This window comes from Pelodiscus sinensis, chromosome 23 (assembly GCF_049634645.1).
Source record: "Pelodiscus sinensis isolate JC-2024 chromosome 23, ASM4963464v1, whole genome shotgun sequence".
NCBI classification, from domain to species: Eukaryota; Metazoa; Chordata; order Testudines; family Trionychidae; genus Pelodiscus; species Pelodiscus sinensis.
In genome coordinates this window covers 19,566,484-19,590,526 of record NC_134733.1, presented here as the reverse complement: position 1 = coordinate 19,590,526, position 24,043 = coordinate 19,566,484, and the positions used below count along the sequence as shown (strand labels likewise).

General features: G+C 45.1%; 1 protein-coding gene across 1 annotated transcript in view; it reads left to right on the top strand.

The window, feature by feature from the left end:
* Positions 1 to 24,043, top strand: part of MORN1 (MORN repeat containing 1) — a 190,941-nt gene that overhangs the window by 51,761 nt on the left and 115,137 nt on the right. The window contains 3 exon segments of the mRNA XM_075906074.1: positions 390 to 500; positions 9,077 to 9,200; positions 11,032 to 11,222. Of these exon segments, the coding sequence (XP_075762189.1) occupies positions 390 to 500; positions 9,077 to 9,200; positions 11,032 to 11,222 (426 nt within the window).

The window sequence follows — 24,043 nt, the reverse complement described above, 5'->3', positions numbered from 1 at the left end:
TTGGTGCAGTAACTGTCATACTTCGAGATGTGTGTCCCCGTGGGTGCTCCACTACCCACCTGACTCCCCACCTTGGAGTCTGTTTCTCTTTATTGCAGATCCTGAGGCGGGTCAAAGGAACTGGTTGGGATCAGATCGCGCAGCACGGGAGACAGCGAATGCCGCAAGACGCCTTACCGCGCATGCGCGGTCCGGTCAAGTACAGCTTTGAACATCTCCATTCTGTGGCACCGGGGCAAGCCCAGGACCCACAGTAGAGCACCCACGGGGGGACACATCTCGAAGAATGACAGTTACTGCACCAAGGTGAGTAACTTCGCTTTCTTTGGAGGAGTGGGAGCATTTTCTCTGCTAATTAGAGAATAATTCAGATATGTTTCATGTTGCAGCTCAAGCAAAGAAGATAGTAATTTTGGGCCCAGAAGTTATTGATGTAATTCAAGGGTCTGCTATCACCCTTCATGTCCAGCTACAGAATGAAGAAGGAGAGGTTTCAGAATGTAAGACCATGTATAGAGATATTTTCTGCCATATAAAATGTTTCAAAATTATAAATAGAGCATGAAAATACCAAAATATGTCATTAAATTATATTTTCCTTTTACATTTATGATAGTTTTTGTTCCAGGCCTTTTATGGTGCCTATAATTTTGCTTTGTACCACTCAGATATATAGCTGCTACCTCAAAGGAAATGGTTTGTAGAATCGTTTAAATTTGGGATGTTCTGTAATTCTGTTGCAAGGCATCAGAAGTCATTGCGAATTACCCAAAGGTACAAATGTACACACATCCTTCTTTCAGAAAACAATAATATGTAAGTAATCTATGCAATAGGCAATGGTATCATATTGGTAGCATCTGAAGAAATAAAGTTCTTCTTCGGGTAGTGTCCCCGTGGGTGCTCCACTTTGGGTGTCGGGCTCGTCCCGGCGCTGCAGTTCGGACATGTTTCAGCTGTTGTTCACTGGACCGCACATGCGCAATGGCCATCTTGCGGCTTTTTGCACCGTTTCTGGTCTCGCAGTCCAGCTCTCGCCATTCTTCCTGACCGTCTTCGGGCGCAGACGGAGAAACAGCTCTCTCTCATGTTAATCCTGTCAGGACTGAGAGAGGAGAGTATTGTACATAGCTTATTAGTTAGTTAATTAGCCAGTTTCTGTAGTTCTTATAGTAGTTAGAGTTAGTTCAGTCAGTTATCGTCTTTAAAAAAAGAAAAGTTCCTTCACCATGCCTAGCTCACCAGGCTTCAAAAAATGCCTAACATGCTGGGACTCAATGCCTGTGTCTGACGGGCACACTTCATGTATAAAGTATCTTGGGAAGGGACACATCCCCCAGAAGTGCCAGCACTGCTCTAAGTTGAAAGCAAGGGCACGCTGCGACCAGGAGATGCGGCTTAAAATGCTTCTATTTGACAAGGCACTTCGTCTGCGGGTGGAAACCACAGCTCAACTGCCATCACTCCCAGCCACAGCTCGTCGGCTCTCCCCAGTAGCAACAAGCTCCAGAAGGAGTCGTTCCCCGTCTCGTTCCTTGCCAGCGCTGAGTGTGAGCACAGTAGATAAACTGGGCACTTCTGGAACAGCGGCAACCTGAAAGCCGCATAAAGAGAAGCCGATGCGAAGTACATCGGCACTGAGCTCAGCGGTGAATACGGCACCAAGAACCAAGTTAGCACCGAAGCCGGCACCGCCCCCAGCACTGACATTGGCGAGGTCGGCGCCTTCTCCTCCGGCATGCAATCTCCTGGCACCGACTCTGGCACATGCGGCACCCACTTCTCCGGTGCCCAGCCTCCCAGCACCGATGCTGGCACCAGAGACACCATCGATACAACAGGCACCTCTCTCTCCAGCACTGATAACCTCGGCACCGGAATGAGCTGTGCCATCTCATCAAACATCAGCATCGGTGCTGATATCACGGTCACGGACACAGTCGGAACTGACGCACACGGCGCTGGAGCAACTGATGCTGATTCGCTTTTCTCTAATACCACCATACTCCTGGAGGAGTTCAACATCTGGCACAACTCCACCTACACCTTTGATGAAATGTTCTCCTTCACCCACGCGCGGTCAGGGACCACTAATCCCAGAACTGGCGACTTTATCCCCCGAACCTCCTTCTCCACCTTCAACCAAACATGACTCAAGATGACCACAGTGTAGTGTCTCCCCTCCACCAAGACGCTACTACCACCATTATTACCGGTCACCATCTCCTTGCTGCTCTCACTGCAGATCCAGCTCTCCAAGGTCTCCCACTTACTCGAGGAGTTCGAGATACAGGGATGACTACAGGCACAGATACCATCCTAGCTATGGCGATTGTTGGCGTTCACACCATGGCCACCAAGCCAGTTATTCCTGCTTTATCTGCTCTTCACCGTCACCAGCTCCATCAGTGGCCACTCACTGCAGGAGCAGATCTTCCACTCCGACACTACTCAGACCACCAACTCCATCCAGTGACCAGGCACCAGCAGAACAGCCCACCGTGGAGATACCACAAACTTCAGAAGTAGAGGCATCACAACAAGCCTCCCCCATGGATGTAACTTCCTCTTCACCGGACGATGCCATCCTTATCGGAGATACTTCACCATCTGATGACCTCAAAGAATTCCAAGACCTCTTCCGCCGGGTAGCCGATACACAGAATGTAAAGCCAACGGAGGTTCAACAAAAACAACACTGTCTGTTGAGAAATTTACATCCTTCCTCCCATTCATCTAAAGTCGCTCTTCCTCTGGACGAGGCCATATTTGAAATCGCCAACTGCGTATGGCAGACCCCTGCCATGGCCCCACCGACAAATAAGAAGGCTGACAAAATGTATTTTGTCCTGGCCACTGGGATGGAATTCTTCTTTAACCATCCCCAACCTAATTTGCTGGTTGTCCACACGGCGCAACAACGGGCTAAAACCCTCCAGTACAAAGCGACTGCTGGGGATAAAGATGATAAGTGCCTAGACCATGGGTTCCCAAACGGGGGGGGCGATGAAGAAATTCCAGGGGGACACAAGGCGACCCAGCCTCACCCCCCCCCATCAATCCCACCCTAAGTTTTGCTGCTATTTTTCTTGGAGGAGGGGGCGTGAGGGTTTCTCAAAAATCAAAAGGGGGCATGATGCCGAAAAATTTCGGAACCACTGGCCTAGACCTTTTTGGAAGGAATGTGTACTCCTCAGTCACGTCCATACTCCAAATGGCCAACTACTCAGCGCTGTTAGCCAATCATAACTTCGACAATTACACGAAGTTAGTCCAACTGCTCGAACACCTGCCTGACACAAAAAGACAGTTTCTCAAGGCTATTATTCAAGAAGGCTATACCACTTCTCGTTCAGCGCTCAACATTGCCCTTGACACAGTAGATGCGGCAGCAAGAACGACAGTGACATCTGTAGTAACGCGCAGGGCCTCGTGGCTCCACAAAGTGGCTGTTCTGAGGGAACTTCAGTCGAAGGTTGAAGACCTACCATTCGACACACAAGGTCTCTTTGCAGACAAAACATACCAGTTGCTTCATTCTGGCAAGGATTCGCGTACCACCCTAAGTATCTTAGAAATGTATACGCTGCCATACTGATGCAAAAAGTATACATCCTATCAAAGACAGAGACCGTTCCCTTACGCACAGCCACGGCAATATGACCAACAACGCCCTAAGCAGCGTCCTTAAAAACGATGCCCCCAGGCCACTAGACCTACAACTCAGCCACAATTCAAACAGCAAGTTTGACGTGTTGATTGAGGGATTGCAAACCATTCCAATACTGTCTGCCTCGACTGCCAGCACTGCAGTTCTCCACCCCCGCTTGCGTCCCTTTCAACATCATTGGGCTGCAATAACAACAACAGATGGGTCATGCAGCTCATAACAACGGGCTACGTAATCCCCTTCACATCCCATCCTCCAACCACCCCTCCCCTCCCGTCCCTTTTCAGGGACCCATCTCATGAGCTCCTCCTCAAGCAAGATATAGATCACCTCCTCAATATCGCAGCAATAGAGAGGGTGCCGCAATCCTTTCAGAGGAGAGGGTATTACTCCTGCTGTGTTCTGACACAGAAAAAGTCCGGCGGTTGGAGGCCCATACTAGACCTCCGTCGTCTCAATTATTATGTGTGGAAGCAGCGATTCAAGATGGTGACCCTCACAACCATCATACTGGTGCTTGAGCAAGAAGACTGGTTTGCATCCCTCAGTTTACAAGATGCTTATTTCCATGTCATAGTGCATCCTGCCCACAGGCGCTTCCTGTGCTTCCTGGTAGGCTCCGAGCACTACCAGTACAAGGTGCTGCCATTCGGCCTTTCATCAGCCCCAAGGGTGTTTTCCAAGACACTGGCGGTAGTAGCAGCTTTTCTACATTGCCTAGGGATCATTATCTTCCCTTACCTGGACGATTGCCTCCTCAGGGCCTCGAATGCGGTCACCACAACAAGATGGCTCTTCGATACCTTAGGCCTTATAATCAATATCCAAAAGTCGTCCCTTGTACCTCAACAGACTATAGACTTTATAGGCGCTTGTCTTGATTCCGTTACAGCACGCGCTTACCTATCCATTTCCAGACTTCATATGATTCAAGATCTCATTCAGGTTCTCACTACCAGTCTCACAGTTCCAGTGCTCACCTGTCTGCAACTGATGGGGCACATGGCAGTGACAACATACATCGTTTCCCACGCCTGCCTTCATTTCAGATGCCTTCAGCACTGGATATTGACAGTATACACATCTCACATGCATGACGTGCACAGAATGGTCACTGTACCAAGCAGTCAGGCAATCTCTGAAGTGGTGGACCGTCCCCCACAACTGCAGCGGGCATCCCCTTCTGCATTCCTCAACCTACTGTCCAGGTGACAACAGACGCTTCCCTGCTTGATTTGGGGGCTTATATGCAGGGCAAACAAGCTCAAGGCTGTTGGTTGGCCCAGGAATCGCTCTGCCATATTAATCTGCTTGAGTTGCGAGCGGTGTGCAATTCTTGCAACCACTTCCCTCCCTGGATACACAACCAGATGGTGCAAATTCTCACAGACAATATGATAACAGTCTATTACATAAACAAACGGGGGGAACCCGCTCCTGTACACTGTGCAGGGAAGCCGTGTATTTGTGGAATTGGTGCAACTGACACAATATCATAATCACCGCAGCATATCTTCCGGGAGACGACAACACGACAGTAGATATGCTCAGCAGACACTTTGCGCAACAACACGAATGGGAGCTACACCCTGAAGTCTTACAGAGCATATTCTGTCACTGGGGTCACCCAACTACGGACCTTTTCACCACGCAGTACAACGCAAAGTGCGATCACTACTGCTCCAGAACGGGCATAGGCTTCGCATCGAAGGGAGATGCCTTTCTATACAACTGGGGTTGGCAGCTTCTGTATGCATTCCCACCTATCCCCTAATACACAAGGTCCTAGAGAAAGCAGCAGCGGACAGAGCAACACTAATCCTAGTTGCACCATTCTGGCCACTCCAAACTTGGTTCCCTTACCTACTCCATGTGTTGCCTCATCCCCCGTATCACCTTCCCAGTCGGCCTGCTTCTTCTGACTCAAGATCATGGGAGGCTACTTCATCTGCAGTTGGATTGCCTCTCCCTTACCGCTTGGCTCCTGACACATGCCAACTAGAAAGACTAGGTAGTTTGGCAGCTGTTGACCATCTGCTTCTATACATAGTAGGAAAGCTTCGACCCAAAACACTTACCTGCATAAGTCGAAAAGATTCACTGAATGGTGCGCACACAAAGGCTCAGATCCTCATGGAAAGCCCTTATGTTCCATTCTAGAATACGTTTTACACCTCAAACACCGTGGACTTTCTCTATCGTCTCTTAGGGTGCACTTAGCGGCTATCACAGCTTTCTGCTGACCAATTGAGGGCTATACCATCTTCTCGCATCCCACTACAAGAAGATTCCTCAAAGGACTGACCAACCTGTTTCCTGAACACAAGCAACCTCCAGATCCTTGGAACCTGGAGTTGGTCCTAGATACTCTTATGCGGCCACCGTTAAGAGTCCTTGTCTACATCCGACTTCAATTCTCTTACCATGAAGGTTGTGTTCCTGTTAGCAATTACATCTGCATGCAGGGTAGGAGAACTGGCAGCCTTGTCGGCATCACCTCCCTACACCATTTTCACACCACAGGTGGTCATTCTACGACCACAGCCATTGTTTTTGCCCAAGGTCAACTCCAGCTTTCACATAAATGAACCTATCTTTTTACCCGTATTCTACCCAAAACCGCATTCCTCAAAACACCATGTACTTCATTTGCTAGACATCCAGGGAGCTCTGGCATTCTATATTAAAAGGACCCGCAATATACGAAAAACTCAACATCTGTTAATCTCACTTGACCGCTCTAAAGGTTGTCCATTATCATCTCAGCGAATATCGAAAATAATAGTCTCATGTATTACTAAATGATATGTAATAAGAAATGTCACACTACGTCATATGGTCAGAGCCCACTCTCCCAGGGCAGTAGCATCTTCAACAGCCTTCCTTAAAGGGGTTCCCATCAAAGACATTTGCTGAGCGGCAACGTTGTCTTCTGAGCTTACGTTCACAAACCACTATGCACTATCTAAGATCATCATCTCCGACACAGCAGTAGCCAATGAGGTCCTCTCTTCAGCGGCAACAAATTGACTCCACCCCTCCGCCTTATGTCGGCTATTGCTGTGGAATTACCCACAGTGGAGCACTCACGGGGACACTACCCGAAGAAGAAGTTGTTACTCACCTTGTGCAGTAATGATGGTTCTTCGAGGTGTGTGTCCCCATGGGTGCTCCACGACCCGCCCTCCTCCCCTTTTTGGAGTCTGTTATTTTGTCTTGCAGATCTCGACGATCAAGAGGAACTGGCAGGAGCTGGACCACATGAACCAAAACGGCGCAAAAAGCAGCAAGATGGTCGCCGCACATGCGCGGTCCAGCAAACAACAGCTGAAACATCTCCGAACTGCTGTGCTGGGACGAGCCCGACACCCACAGTGGAGCACCCACGGGGACACACACCTCGAAGAACCATAGTTACTGCACAAGGTGAGTAACTTCTTCTTCATAAATTGAGCAAAAAATCTAGGAATATCCCTAAACATTTATGAATTTTATTTTTTTTCTGAATTCCATGCTTAATATTATATATGCACATAATTTGCTAGTCTTAATTTCAAAATCTCAAAGTGGAAAGTCTTTATAGTTAGAAGCACTTACAATGTGGGACTGCCATGTTATGGAGATTAATAATGGAATGCAATTTTTCACAGTGAAGTCCAGGTCATTAATAATAAAAAATTATAAGCACCTGAAAGCTTGTTGGTGGCATGTGTACATGAGTTGATGGTCTCAGTCTAATGTTTAGTGAACAGTAACTGGTCTCTTTGGCTGTGTCCAGACTCAGGGTTTTTTTCGAAAAAAGTAGCCTTTTTTCGAAAAAACTTCACCTGCGTCTAGACTGCAGCCGCGTTCTTTCGAAATTAAATCGAAAGAATGCGGCTTTTCTTTCGACGGTGGTAAACCTCATTTCACGAGGAAGAACGCCTTCTTTCGAAAGTGCTCTTTCGAAAGAAGGCGTTCTTGAATGTAAATAGGGCTTCTTCGAAAGAGAGCATCCAGACTCACTGGGTGCTTTCTTTCAAAAAAGCGGCTTGCTTTTTCGAAAGTTCCGCGTGCAGTCTAGACGCGCTCTTTCGAAAGAGCAGAAAGGTAAGGGATTGAATAGAGACAAAACTCTCCTTTCAACCGTAGAAGGCTTTTTCTCTAGGTCAGTGTTAGGATAGACTAGAAGAGAGAAAGTTTGTACTGTACTTGTTATTTGGAGAGAGAGAAGACGTCATTTTCCAGTGCTGTCAATCTATGCCCTTTCACAATCAGTACATTCATTTAAATTCTGTATTCAGAAAAGAAAAGCTTCCTGTTGACAGTTAAAACTCACTTGGTCTTTGTAACCTCTGTTTAAAATCATTTATGTTGAAGTCAAGGCTATCTACAGCATTGTGGAGTTAAATGAATGTACCTAGATACATATTTCAGAAAACATGACAGCTTCGTTATATCTTTTCAAAGTACAAATCCGAGAAGGTTATTTAAAATGAATCCTCTGGAAAGGTTAAAGTATGTCTTTGTTCTTTTCCTCACAATTTGAGTAGAAAATGTTCAAGGAAACTGAAATATTTATTCCCCATATTTGCCTTTACTAGAAATAGTGAATACAAACTCTCTGTTCCAGCCTGCTGAGAAGACAAGCTGGCTTTCCAATTGTGATCTCCCAACTCAAAGTAGAAATGATAGTGTTAGCTCTGTTGTGCGCGTGGCATAGTAAAAGAAGACTTTTGGGAAGCAAGGATTGGAAGCTTTAAGTACCAAAGGCCCCTGCAGAGTTATGCATGTTTGCTAATTTTTCTTTGAAATTTTGCAAGGGATTCAACGACTGCTGGGGTTCCTCTGATCCTAAATTTTCTCTATCTGCTTTATTTGGATGTTGAACAACAGAAAGTATAATTTTTCCTATCTTGTCCTGGACTTGAATTTGGCTTCAAATTCTGTGGAATTAAGCCAGCAGAGAATTGGGTCCTAATTTTTACCAGGCAATATATTTTTTTCTGTCACAAGAAAACTTTTTTTACAGTTGTTATCAGCACATCACAAAATGAAACCACAGTACTGAAAGGATAAACTAAACTGAGAGATGGAAAGACATACCATTTGAGTGCATTGCTAAATAAACAATATAAGATGAAGGATTAAAATTAAAGTGAATGAGTAAGAAGTTTTAAAGGGGTATTAATCAAAGAGATTTTAGATAATAACTGAATTAGCTACAATGACAGAGAATCAAGAAAATAACCCTGGATCATTCTATCACTCATCATATTCTGTGCTACAAATATGATGAGTGTTTTTACTAGGTGGTTTATTTTACCTAAGATGATATTTTTCATTTGCAAAAAATATTTCATTTTTTTACTACACAATTATGACTTTTTAATTGTTTTTTTTGCCGGTTGCTCTTTTGATGGGAAGATGAGAATGGTCGACTTTTGGAGATCTGGTGTGGAGTCAAAACCAAGCAAATTCCAGCAAATTCTTCTACCAGTTTATTTAAGTTAATTGAAGAAGCTGAGAGGAAGCCAGTGAAAACCCCTTTGTACGTAATGTGTGGAACAATCTATTTCATGAAGTGTTTTTACTTTCCCTGACTTTCCCTTGTAGTGTTTGACCTATCATCTAGTTCAGGCCAGATTCTTGGATTTTTCTTGTGCCCTCACCAGTTACTTTCTACTGGTTTCTGCTTTCCTCCCAAGTCCATGACTTCCAGAAGATACTAGGAACTTCATTGAAATCAGTAAAAGGAAACCTATTGTCTTCGGTGGCCCTTGGTTCACACACTGGGTAAAGAGGCTAACATTCTTTTCATAAACTCTGATTGTATTTCCTCTTAAGTTACAGCAGTCTTCATTGACATTGAATGTGAGAGTCATATGGTAGATCTTCTGTAGTCTTTTTTTTCCCCTTTTATATCTGAATCACTTTTCAGGACTCCTTGGTATAGTATTTTGAAAGAAGCCATTTTGTTTTTCAGTCATTATATTCTACAGATATTACCAGTGAGGTACAAAAATATATTGAGTACGTGACTTGATAGCCTAAGTCCCATTTTCAAAAATAGATTAGGCACTTCAAAGGCTAAAACATGGGAAAGTTATGCCCATGTTATCTTAACTAGTGTAATTCTACTGTTATAACTGGTAAAATTGTTCCATGTAGACAAACCCTGAATTCTATTTGTAAGTCACTTTTGAAAATAGGACTTGTGCTCCTAAATCACTTTAGGCAGTGATGAAAATTGTATCCTTTATGATAATTTTGATTTAAAATGAGCCTATGTTCTGATTACTGGGTAGTTTGTTTTCCATAGTCATTTTTTAAAATAGTCTTTGACTGTTGTCTTTGGCAAAGACTGGTAAATCACTGTAAGTTAATTGTTTACAATAAACATGTATGTGCTGTACTTTCTTTAAAAAAATAAATCCCCTTACATTGCTATGTTCTTGAAAATGTTGCTCATGGTTGTTTAAGTATTTTCCTTCATAACATGGCATGGAGTCCTTTGAGAAGATTTAAAAAAAAAGTAAATTATTGCTGCTCAATCAAGGGATTCCTTAACTATGAAAATATAACAGCTAAGATTTTTAAAAACAAGAGCCTTAAAGTTGAAAGTGTATATTTCAATTTAGAAAAAAAGTTGTATGATTTTTTTCAATGTGATGGTCACCCAGCAGCTCCCATTGCAGTTAATGGGAGCAGCTAAGTGTTCAGTATTTTTGAAAATCAGCCTTCATATTTAGGATCCTAAATCAGGATTCGTGCCTAGGATTTTCAGAGCCTAATGAATTTGGCACCCAGCTCCCATTGAAATTTAAAGTTGGTTGAATCCTTAACTCCTTTGGAAACATATTGCTCAATATATTTCTTTTTTCTTTCAAGGATAATTGCTGACCATCAGCGAAAATATTACTCAATAACTTTTATCTAGCCAACCAATTAAAAATCTTTACTCTCTGCAGCACTCTACCACATGAAATGGAATCCACAGTAAAAATTCTCTTTCAAGTTGCTCAGTTATTATCATTTTATGATAATTATCAGGACAGGTCATCATTGTGACTTTGTGCACCAGTTCACCTGGACCTGACGGACATGAGATAAGTAATCCAAATAAATTTGGTGTACAAAGGTTTAGGACTACACTGTTTGTTGACAAAATCAGATAGACTAACATTATGGGAAATAAGCCAATTTATCTGTACTGTATGTTATGTTCCATACATGACAACATATATACACAACTGTAACTTTCATACAGTGGATATTTTATGACCCTGATGGGAAGTTCCATATTATATCTTGATTATTTCATTAACACCTTAAAACTATCAGTGCCAACAAAATAAAATGTCAACTCTTTTCTTTCACAGTGGATTTGAGTGTATTAGCTATCCTTTGATGGATGCAGTGTCTGGAAGCTGGGAACTGAAAGCTGCTGCCCCTGTATCTGGTAAATCTGGATTTGCACTGGCTGATTTACCAATCCCTAAGGGAGATACAGAGCCAGAATCCAGATCAGACACCCTGCATGGAATGGGAGATGCCCCAAGCAATGAGGATGGTGAGTAGAGATAATGGATTAGTCAACTGCTCAGCGTCTTAGTTAACTGAGAAACAAAAGGTATCTTTACACAGCAGTAAAACAACTCAAAAAAATAGGAGACTGCTTTTGTAATGCAAATAGGAGGCTCTCAAAGCATTTTAACAGCAGAAGTGATTTCCACTGACTTTCTTATAATAAATAGAATGAATTTCATAGAAATATTTAATTTCTATTTTATAAAAAACTACCTCCTCTCCAAAGCTTCTGCTTCAGTTATTTTGTTCAGTCAAAACACACTGGTTCTCAATGAATTAGATCAGTGTTTCCCAATTTTATTTGGCCATGGAACCCTTTTCAGCTTTTCAGAATTTCAAGGAACCCCTAGGTTTGTCAAGCAAAAAAAAAAAGAGGGGAACCCACCAATGCATGAAAATTACAATCCTTCCCCAAGACCCCACCCCTTTTGAGGCCCCATCCTCTCTGTTCCTCTCCATCACTTGCTTTCCCCAGCCTTTATACACTCTCACTGGACTGAGACAGGAGGCGCGGGCTCTGGAGTGGGAATGAGGGTTTTGGGTCTGGGAAGGGGAGAGAAGTGTAAGCTCTGGGAGGGAATTTGGATGCAAGAGAAGGGGGTGCTGGCTCGGGGAGGGGGCTTCAGGCTGGGGAGTGTTGGGCTCAGGTGTAAGGTTGGGGTGCTGAGCAAGTCACAGGCTTGTGGATGTGAGGGTGCAGGAGTTTGGATTGGATATGTGAGGGGCTCAGGGCAGGGAGGCTGGGAGTATGATGGGCTCAGGACACAGATTTGCCATGTGAGGATGGTGCAGGAGTGTTGTGGCAGAAGACTGAGGATGTGGGGATGCAGGAGTTAGGGGATGTAAGAGGCTCAGGACAGAGCGTTCCAGTGTATGATCGGCTCAGATTTGGGGTCAGGTGGTGCAGGAGTGTTATGATGCTGCAGTGAAATGGGGATTTGGCCCCAATTGGAGGCATGTTGGCCATGCTTCATTTTTAAATAAAATATTATGTCAAACTCAAAAGGTTTTAGCATTGTCTATTTTTGAGAGGGGCAAGGAACCTGTTTTGAGCCAAGGGTCACTGACCCACAGAAAAGTCAGTTGGCACAACACAAGTGAGATGCAAACCCCTCCTCCCCAATGCTAACTAATGTGGTCCCAACTGTGCTGGTGTGGGCAGGGGACAGGATGCTAGTGGGTGCTGGGGCCGGGGCGAGGGTGCTGCTGTGTGGCAGGATGCTGGCACAGGTGGTGGGGTGCTGGGACAGGATGTTGGGGTCAGGGACATCGTCCTGCTGGGCACTGGGATGGGTGGCAGAGTGCTGGGACAAGGAACAGGGTGGTGCTGGGTGCTGCGGTTGGTGGCAAGGTGCTGGGACAAGGAACAGGGTGGTGCTGGGTGCTAGGGTGGATGGCACAGTGCTGGGGCTGGGGACAGGGTGCTGCTGGGTGCTGGGGTGAGTGGCAGGGTGCTGGGGCCACGGACAGGGTCCTGGGGTGAGTGGCAGGGTGCTGGGACTGGGGACAGGGTTCTGGGGCCGGGGACAGGGTGCTGCTGGGTGCTAGGACTGGGGACAGGGTTCTGGGGCCGGGGACAGGGTGCTGCTGGGTGCTAGGAACAGTGCTGGTGGAGGCAGGGGACAGGGTACTTGGGGGGGGGGGTCTGGGCAGGGGACAGGGGCAACTGGGACCAATATCTGGCAATCCTGCAGCACCTCTGGGTTCCAGGAAGTGTGCGACTGCACTTCCCCATCCCAAATAACTGGCATGCACGCTGCCTGAGCAGCAGGGGCTCTTGCGTGCCAGCAACTTACTTCCGCGATGCCATCCTGTGGGGGGGAGGACGCAGTGAGTCCCAGGGCAAAGCGCGCTGCCTGCACAGTCGGAACTGCACAGACCCGGGTCTCCTGCCCTCCTGCCCCCCACCCCTGTGCAGAATGGCGGCGGAACTAGGTTGCCGCGTGCCATAGCCCCAGCTGTTTAGGCAGCGTGAGCCGGCTCCTTTGGGGAGCAGAAGTGCTTCCCTTCCCGCTGTGGGTCACATGGAGACACCCCTTTCTGGCACCCCCCTAGTGTGCCGGCCAGAAGCAACTGTTCTTTCTGCCCCTGCCTCCCTAGGGAGGAACTAGAAACAAGCTAGCCGGTGCTCTCTCTTTCAGAGGAGGCGGGGGAGTGCCGGCTATTCATGGAACCCCTACTTTTGCTTTGCGGAACCCCAGGGTTCTGCGGAGCACCAATTGGGAAACACTGAATTAGATCAAAGGAGCTGCAAGAATTACTTACACAGCCTAAAGATATGTCTACACAGCAGGGCAAAAGTTGAATTAAGATACGCAACTTCAGCTATGTCAATTGCGTAGCTGAAGTTGAAATAGCTTAATTCAGCTTTTGGTGCTGTCTACACAGTAGGAAGTCGAAGGAAGAACACTCTTCCTTCGGCTTCCCTTGCTCATCATGGAATGAGGAGCCGGAGTAAGAAGTCCTTCATCTCAACATTATTTTGAAATAATGGCTTGCTGTGTTGATGCACATTTTATTATTTTGAATAATGTCAGTTATTCCGAAATAATGCTGCTGTGTATTCACTGGTGGTAGAATGAAAGAAGGGCCTAAACCCTGAAATGTAAATGTTAATCCAGAATTTGGAACCTCCCTCCCACCAGCAACATACAGCCTGTCTCTAGTAACAACTTTCATTCTGCGAGAGGCTATAATTTCAAATGTAGCTGGTGCAGTGTCTTCAGTAAAGTGAAAGTGCTATTTTCTGCAAGAATAGAGGTGTTGGATCCTAAAGCCTCTAGTTCCTTTAAGATATTCTTTAATTAATTGAATTTAGTTTAAGATAAACACTTTTAAAGCAGAAATATATCTTTAATTTTTCCCCTCTCCATTTTGTTCCAGATGCTTGCAATATCTGGTGTATGAATTTTGAGGGAATGGCCAACAAGTTTTAGCTTGTGGGCTTATTTTGAGGTTACGGAACCACAGTCCAGTATTCCCAATCCCATTTAGTTAAGTCATATGATTTTAAAAAGAGCAAATTTGGGATCTTTCTATTTGCCTATTGGGTTTGAAAAATTGGTGTCCACATCATCAAGCCTTACCTTGAAGTTATAAAGATTAGAATGTTCTCCTTTTTTAGAAAGTAAAAATAGATTTTCACATAATCACTCAGTTCTTGGAGTCAGGGCTTTTAGAAAATCATAAAATATCTGAAGACTCATGATAAAATCACCAAAGTTGGAAATCTGACAACAGAGTTGCCATTCTTTCCTGGGCATTTCATGTATCAGAATTTTGTATTAAAAAAAATACAAATTTTCCCATGTAAAAAGCATCACAAATGGTTCACTGTAGTGTGCTCTCATCTGTGAATGTGTGTATGAATCATGAGGTTCACTCGGGGGAGAAAAAGGTCTCGTTTTTGTGGATGGCATGTCACATACCCTGACAAGGTGTTCATTTCGAGGGGAGCCATTTCAGCTGAATTTGGGAGGTATAGATGCCTAGAATACAGAGAGGAAAAGCTGCTTGTTGACACTGTTTTTAAACATTAAGTTTGTAAATGAAATAAAATTAAAATAAGAAAATGTGGAATTACAGAACAGTCTGCTGGTGACATCAGGTATGGTTTTGGAGTTAAAGGGCGCCTATTTAAAGTACTTAAGTGGAACCCACTATCACAGGATCTGAGAGTATCACACTCTTTACTATACTTATTCTCACAGTACCCCATGAGGCAGGCAGTGGGGGGAGGTTTAGCTCAGTGGTTTGAGCGTTGGCCTGTTAAACCTAGCATTGTGAGTTCAGTCCTTGAGGGGGCCATTTACAGGTCTGGGGCAAATCTGTCAGGGATGGTACTTGGTCCTGCTGTGAGGGCAGGGGTTTGGACTGGATGACCTCTCAAGATCCCTTCCAGTTCTATGAGATAGGTATATCTCCATATATTCAGTGTTGTTATCCCTATTGTAATGGGCAGGAGTCTGAGGGTGCATCTACACAGCACCCTAAACTCAAAATAAGATATGCAAATTGCACATCTTATCTCAAATCTATTTCAAAATAGCTTATTTTGAAATATGGCATATCTATAAAGCGCCAGATTTCAAAATAACACTCTATTTCAAGCCGTCCCTTATCCGTCGTGCAACAAGACTTACCAGGATGGTGAAATAGCACGCCCGTGGCTTGTGTAGACATACCCTGAGGCTATATCTATACTGCCCCCTCTTGTGCAAAAAAATGCAAATGAGGCAAAGCATGGAATATTGCCATGCCTCATTTGCATTATTAATGAGGCTCCGTTTTTGCGCAAAATCCTCTCGCACAAAAACAGTGCCTCATTAATTATGCAAATGAGGTGTGGTGATATTCCACGCTTTGTCTCATTTGTATGTTTTTTTGCAAGAGGCGGCAGTATAGACATAGCCTGAGACACAGAAAGGCTCCATGACTTGCCCATGGTCACACACAAAGTTTATGATGGATCAGGGATTTAAACTCCTACATCCTACACTAATGTCTTAATGTCCTTTTGTCCATTTCATTACTCTTTGAAGGAGTTATAGCACAGTAAGTCTCATCCTATGTACATATTCAATACTTAGATTGTTATTCCATATTCCTACAGGACAGGGAGTAACAATTGAACTAACACTTTCTTTATAAACATGCTAGCATTGCTTTACCACCCTATTATTCATGGGAGTCTAATCCTGAAGCTTGGGAGTTGAATCATAGTTTAATCATAGCAGTTTATTGTGAACAGCAATATTAAATCCTCCCATATAACTTGATACAGTGTAAATACGTGATTTGCATCTTAATATGGTAAATGGAATAACAAAGCTGGGGGCAGTTATGAGTTAGTTGAAAAAACAAAATAAATACCATCCACCTTAGTAAGCAAAGAGGTTTATTTGATAGCCCTAGCTTGTGTGACACTTATGGTTTTAAAAACTCAAGAGTTTGTGCAAATGTTTTTGTCATTTGTCATTTCCTTTTTAACTCATCAAAGTAAATGTTCATAATGAAGAAGAATCCATATGTACCACATGAAGGAACTCTCAAGTTATCATCACAAGATTACGGTTATTAAACAAATGTATCTCACTTTTGCTGGCTCACTCTCTAGCGCATTTGATTAGTGATATTTTAGGTTATAGATAAAAATATGACGGTTGGAGTTGAAATCCCCACTACAATATGGAACTAACACCTTTCCTGGTACAACCATAATCCAGGGTGTTAGTTACCACAAAAGAAGTGTCAGGGAGATGACTGGTTCCTGATCATCCTTGTAAGTGTAAATAGTAACAATATTGTATTTTTAACTCCTTATTCATTCTCTATAGAACACAGCACTTTTCAGCTAGAAGGGATGGAAGTCTTGCATCTAGTTCAGCTGATTTCAGTATCTTTTTATAGAGGGAGGACTAAATGCTCAGCTTCACTGAAGCAGAGGTTATCATGCCAAATCAAGACAAATGTGACTCTGAACAACCTTTGCTCCCTACCCGGCCCCTTGTACTGGGACAGCTCTTGGGCCCCTGCTCAAATTGGAGCAGCCGAAAGGTTGCTTTAATTGTGCCAGTTTGTAATAGTCCCTTTGAATGGGCTTTACGGAAATGAGGTTCTGTGAAGCACAACTCAATCTGGTGTCCCTCTCTAAACATTCCCTTTTACCCAAAATTTCCCTGTGCAGACATGCCCTCTGGAGCAATGTAGAAGGACATTAGTGCAGTCCAGAAACTTGTAACTTTCCCATTAGCTAACCTTTTCATCTAGTATGTGTAATGAATGTATAATCCTCTGCCTGCTGCATACCCATAATTGACAATTCTCCTTTCCAGTCTTCTTTAACAATAAGTGGGGATCACATTTATGGAGTAGCTGGACTGAGCATAAATTGGTATACCAGCATGTTTTGGATGACCCCCTCAGGATTTGCAGAATGTTGACTTTGATTTAAAAAGAAAAATGAATTTTTAACTCTTCTGGTTGTGAAGAACACCTCCTGGATATGACCCTGTACAGTACCATCTGCCTGAGTGTGCAGAAGCAAAGACAAACAATGAGACCATTTGGCCCTGGTATAATTTCACAGACCTGTGAGTGGGTTGTGAGTGTGTGTGACAGATGAGAAAAGAAAGAAATACTAACAAGCGAGTCAGTGATGGGGTGAGAAAGTGTGGAGAAAGTAGGAAGAGGAGGAAAGAGATTGAGGGAAAAAAAGAAAAGGGCGGGACAGTAGGTGAGATTGAAGGGCAATATACAAAACAGAAGAGTGTGATAGCAGGAGATGGAACAATTATTATACAATAAATTAAGTATGAGAGAGATGATCCAGGAAAGAAGCAACAAGATAAACAGTATGAAAGGTACAAAAAAAAATGGAGTGAAGGCCAAGGAGAAAGAGGAGGAAGAAAAAGCATGAAAGAGATAAGTAAGCTCAACATACTACGTAATTAATAATACGTTTAGTGTAAAAATGCTCCAATGACTGACCCTTTGTTTATTAAAAAAGGGACATGTCTGGGAAGCACATAGTGAAATTCATCCAAGGCAAGCTCCACATGCTTCCCAGGGCCTGCCCAACAGTAACTATTTCTAATTAGCACTGCTAATAGAGGGCACATCTAACTAAGAGATAAGGTTGAATCTAGCATGGTCAATTTTCTGCCATCTGATTTTGCAAAGTAAAAGGGCCGTGTCCTCACTGCGGGGAAGAATCAAATGTAGTCCAAAGTAGTGCGCCCCCATTAGGGAGACTACTGTCAACTTGGAGAACGAGGTACTTGGGCAGCTGTGCATTCTGGGCTCTGCTCATGGTGTCCACTGGGTCCAAAACTCTGCAGCGGGTGGTCAGACGCTCATATTGCCAGTGTCCCAGAAGGCACTTGTCTACTCCCTCCCCCCTTGTGTGATATCAGCGAGAGGTAGTCCACTCACACCTATTTTTTTTACTCTGTTTGCCCTGTGCCAAAGCAGCATGAGCATGGAGCCTGGTGTGCAGGAAAACATTGTCATGCTCATGTGTGTCGTGGTGCACCTCTTGACTGCTTTATGTCCTGAAATAGGAGGGTGTTTGTCCCTTCCAAAAGTCTTGATAAGTTTGTTGTTCTTGTTTGATGGGTGGAGAGGAGTGACTCTTGTTAGTCGTATAAAGGCATACCTGCACTGTGGCTTAACACTGGAAGCTGACCCTTCACGCTGACTTGTGCTTGTGCTTAAGGGGCTGTTTTAATTGCAATGTAAATGTTCAGGCCCCCAGACCCGATAAGGTGGGAGGGTCTCAGAGTTAAGATTCCAGCCTAAGCCTGAACATCTATGCTAGAATTGAACAGCCTCTTATCCTGACCCCCGCTATGGGCCAGCTGCATGGCTTTAACTGCAGTGTAGACATACCCTAAATGTCTAAAACCCGATCTTGGCTTCCATGGTGTATTGTGGCAGTCAGAGCCACAGTCTAATTATACATTTTTGTGGGAATGTATTTCCTTTTCTTGGTTTTGAATTTGTTCCACTTCAGTTCTACTAATTGTCATTTTGTTGTTGTCTTATGAGATAAATAGAAGATCACATTATTTCTTCATAATTTTGTACTCTTTTTATCATGTCATCATTTACTGAGTTGATCATTCAGGCTTTATGCAGGTAGAGTGTGAAAGGGATGAAGTGAAATCCACCCTTTCCCATAGCTGCTGTGGATTGGAATAGCTGTTGCAGCTCTGCCATGCTAGATGCATGAATATTGAAAGTAATTGGATCCGTCAAAACACAAACCAATAGCCTGTTCTTTCGCCTGCATCGTTGTGTCTTTTGTGCTTGTCTTTGTGGGGATAATGAAGATGTGGAGACTCTTTGCTTAGTGTATAGGGGTCTTCACATGTATTTCCTTGTGCAGCCCTATGTGGGACTTAACAAATGGAGAGAGCTTACTTAGTATTATCAGTGAATTTCACCCAAAATAAATAAGGCATATAATATGCAACATTGTTGTGTGGACAGGTATGGAGAATGTAATAAGAAAAGGGGTCAAAGCACAGCTGTTATATTTTGAAGTAGCACATTTACCCTGAGTTGTTCGGGTCCTTAAGGAGGGGCTCAGGGCAGGGGCTGTCCATGTGTATGTGCATGCACGTGCGTGTAGGGAGTGTGAAGGGAGGGCACCCAAGATTCATACCAGAGCTACTTGCTCTTCCACTTGCTCTTCCTGTACCTGTCAGCGAGAGCAAAGCGTACAGTTTGTCTGCCTCCTGCACTCCCCAGCTAGAGTGAAGAATGCAGCAAACTGTCTTTCTCCTCACTCCCTAGTGAAGGGGAACAGCCAGTAATGTCCCCGTATGAATCAGGGAAAGGGCTTCAGACCCCCTTCCCCCCATCAAGGAGAGTGGGGGGGGGGGGTGGAGTACTTGGGGCTAGGCTTGTTCCAGATGTGGGGCACCCGTAGCCAGCCCCTTTCACATGGCTGATGATTCTGTCTCTTTTCTGTATGGTTTTATGACTAGCAGTCCATTCCAGGCACATCCCATTTTCTGGCACAACCAAACCCTTCTGTTGCTTTAAGTTATGATAGAGGAAGCTGTATACTGAATTTGGTGGTCGTAACTCTTACCATTTAAGGGGTATTTTGAAGAAACGGACATATTCTCTCAAATATGTAGTAGATTATTGCTTCCTAAAGATTCATTTGACTATTAGGTTTGCAACTTTCAGCCATGGAGACGTTTTCCTGGCCATTGTTTCATTGATTATACTCTCGTTCTTCTCAGCAGGTTTCATCTCTGGTTTTGAGAGAAATGCTGGCTAGCTCTCAAAATGCCTCAAGAATAACTTCTGTTGATGGGTAAATTATGAGGTCCTTGAGGCTTTCATGCACCACAGTCTGGAGTATGGATGTAATAATGAAATAATGAAAATTCATGCAGTTCTATCCACTATTGATGAACTGTCAGTGAAATAGAATTCTGAAAGGTTCTGTTGTATAGTAGTAACACATATGTAGCCTTTTATTTCAAATGTGGCTATTTTCCCGTATTTCAAAAAGGTAATGAGATCCAAACTTAGCAAAGATGGATTAGATGGAATTCCTTTAGAGAGTCTCCTTAGTAACAGTATAGTTATACATATCTCAGATTTACCAATTCATTCCTAGCTGTTTCCTGATGTTAGAGAAATAAATTAGTTTTGTAAAAATGAGTCTTTTTGGGTTTTAGTTTTGTTTTTCTTCTTAAACATCAGTCATAGTAGCAACAGTTTTATGTTGAATTATGAATAATTTTCCAAGACTCTTTTTGAAAAGTTAATAATGGCTGTTTAAAATAGCACTAGACAAATTACCAAATGGAATCAGAGCAGCAATAGTAGTTTGTTTATTTCAGTTTATGTAACGCTAATGGAAGTGACGCATGTATGTTAAGGAAGAATATTCCTGTTGTGTTCTTGATGTTTTTACAAGACTTCAACGTGTATTATGAAAGAGATTATACAGCATTGATAACAGTAACATGATTTTGCTGGTTGTCCAGCTTCTCTCAATCTCTCTGATTTAAATTTGGTTTATAGCATCACATTTTCTGCTGTATCAGCTAAAATATTTCTCATATTTGTGGAATGAAGAACTCAATTTATTATGTTATATGTCTTACATTTGGGGGAATTATAAGACTGAGCAACAAGTTTTCAATTGAAAGCAGGTCTAGGAATGTGTAAAGTTTTCATATTCAAGCCAACCCAAATGTATCACTGGTTGATTGTTTAGAAGATTGGCACTTTAAAAAGTTCCGGTTCTCTCTCTCTCTTTCTTGCTGATTGTTTTTATGCCATTAGTATTCAGTTTTAATTATTGCATCTTAATTCATGCCTGCTGTTAAAGGTTTACCATACTAACTTCATTAAATGTGCAATCCTGTCCTTCAATCTGCTGAATCACAAAAAGGAGAGTGGTTTGGTTTGGTTTGAATCCTCTTGGATTCTCTTCTCATTTCACCAGAATGTCATTTCAATTGGTGATATATTAAACTTAAATAGGAAACAAAAGTCACAGAAATTATCTACTGAGCCATCACTTATACTCAACTTTTTAAAAAGAAATCCTACATGCTGCTAAAATAAAAGTTACCTCACATGCAGAATACAAAAGCAACAAATGATATAGCTGGGAATTCGAACAATTGGAGTTCTTGTGAGTCTATGTTATTTTTATTAACAAAATTCAAATACAGCAACAACAAACTACTTTTCTTTTCATTTCACAGTGTCTGAGACTCTAGTCCAGCAAAGTACTTGAACATGTACATAGCTATGAGGAATTGGGTCCCAAAACAGTAGATCTCACTATCAAATCTGTAAAATATGATATTTTATGTATCTTTATATTTAAAATACAGGCAGTCCCCGACTTACGCGGATCCGACTTATGTCGGATCCGCACTTACGAATGGGGCTTTCTCGCCCTGGAGGTCGAGGTAGCGGATTGCTACCTGCGAGCTCCGGGGCGAGAAAGCCCTGTTCGTAAGCTGCTCCGGTGCCCCTGGTCTGCTGGAGACCGTCTCCAGCAGACCAGGGGCACCGGGCGGGTTCCCGCGCTTCTGAGGCTTTGCCCGCCGCTGCTGCCGCTTCAGTCGCAGTGCCTGTGGTCTGCTGGGGACGGTCCCCAGCAGACCACAGGCAGGGGACTGAAGCGGCAGCAGCTGCGGTTCCCCGCGCTTCTGAGACTTTGCTTTGGCAAAGCCTCAGAAGCGGGGGAACCCGCCCGCTGCTGCCGCTTCAGTCCCCTGCCTGTGGTCTGCTGGGGACCGTCCCCAGCAGACCACAGGCACCAGGACTGAAGCCGCAGCCGCGGGGGGGTCCTGCGCCTCTGAGGCTTTGCCAGAGCAAAGCCTCAGAGGCGCGGCACCCCGCTGCCGCTGCGGCTCTGCTCCCGTATCCCTGGCCTGCTGGGGGGGGGGCACGGCTAGTGTGCCCCCCCCCCCAGCAGACCAGGCTTTTGTTTTGGACCCTGGAGCAGAGCAGCTGGGGCTGCCAATTGGTCCTGCAGCGCCTTCTAGGCACTACTGGACCAACCCGGCAGCACCCTAGCTGCTCTACCCCAGGTCCTGATTCAGCCGCTGCTGGTCAGTTTCAGCAGTGGCTGAATCAGGACGCCTGGGGCAGAGCAGCTGGGGTGCTGCTGGGTTGGTCCAGTAGCGCCGAGGAGCGGTGCTACTGGAGCAACCCAGCAGCACCCCAGCTGCTCTGCCCCAGGCGTCCCCAAGTCAGCCGCTGCTGAAACTGACCAGCGCTGACTACAGGAAGCCCGAGGCAGAGTTGCTCTGCCCCAGGCTTCCTGGAATCAGCTGCTGATCAGTTTCAGCAGCAGCTGACTTGGGGAAGTTTGGGGTTCTTAAATTGAATCTGTATGTAAGTCAGAACTGGCGGTCAGTTTCAGCAGCGGCTACAGTCCCTATCTTGTACGTAACCCGGGGACTGCCTGTACATTCTTTGTAGCAGTTTTAATAGTACCAAAAGAGTTTCTTTGGCAGTAATTCAATAAAGAATGCTTTTGTCTACTAAAGAAATAACTGGGGAGCATAATATACCGTATTTTCCGGCGTATAAGACGACTTCTGATGTTAAAAAACATCCCCCCAAAATCGGGGATTGTCTTCTACACCGGGTATGGCTTGCAAAGCCTCGAGGGAAGCCGGCGGCGGGGTATCCCAGGTGCGCCTGAGCTGCCCCGCCGCCGGAGCCCCTCCGCGGCTTTGCAAAGCTGCGGAGGGGCTCCAGCGGCGGGGCAGCTCAGGCGCGCCTGGGCTGCCCAGCCACCGGCTTTCCCCGAGGCTTTGCAAAGCTGCGGAGGGGCTCCGGCGGCGGGGCAGCCCAGGCGCGCCGGGGCTGTCCCGCTTCCGGGGCGTCCACAGAGGCTTTGCTCCCGGTGTCCCTGGTCTGCTGGAGACGGTCCCCAGCAGACCAGAGGCACCAGGAGCAAAGCCAAAGCGGCGGTGGGGTGCTGCGCTTCTGAGGCTTTGCTCTGGCAAAGCCTCAGAGGCGCAGGACCCCGCCGCTGCTGCGGCTTTGCTCTCGGTGCCTCTGGTCTGCTGGGGACCGTCTCCAGCAGACCAGGGACACCGGGAGCAAAGGAGGCGGAGGGGCGCTGGGGTATAAGACGAAACCCTATCTTTTAACTAAAAAATTAGGGGGTCGTCTTATACTCCCAGTTGCCTTATACGCCGGAAAATACGGTACTTTTATCTTGCCCTTTTAATTGACTATACTGTGTTTGACTTGTAGAAGTTTTTGAATTGTCAGTGTGTTGGGAAAGGGGAGAAGAGTTGTTTTTACGCTATACACGTTGGACCTCTTTGGTCCAACACCCTCGGGGACCTGATGAGTCCTGGACAAGGGGATTTGCTGGATCAGGGGAAATCCCTCCCCTAATGGCTCATGCTAACCCGCTTCCTCCACCCCCTCGCTGTCTGCCCTGCCACTGCCTGGCCAGCGGTTACTCCCTGGGTTGACACTCTCCACCTGTCACTGGCCCCGCTGCTGTTAGTCAGAGCTGCATGGTCAGGGCTGGAGCTTCCTAGCTGTCTCCAGGGCCAGAGCTGCGCAACCACTGCCAGCCCCCTGCTACTGCTTAGTTACTGGGGCCAGATCTCCCCACGGTGCCACCCGTCCCCCCCCCACACACACCATGGGGCTCCTGGGTGAGTCCCTGCCCCCGCCACCGTGCTACTGCCCCATGGCAAGACCTCCCTATACCTGGACTCTGTGTTCCAGGAATATCTGTGGTCATGCCAGACCTCAGATGTTGCCAGACCAGAGAGTCCCGGGTAA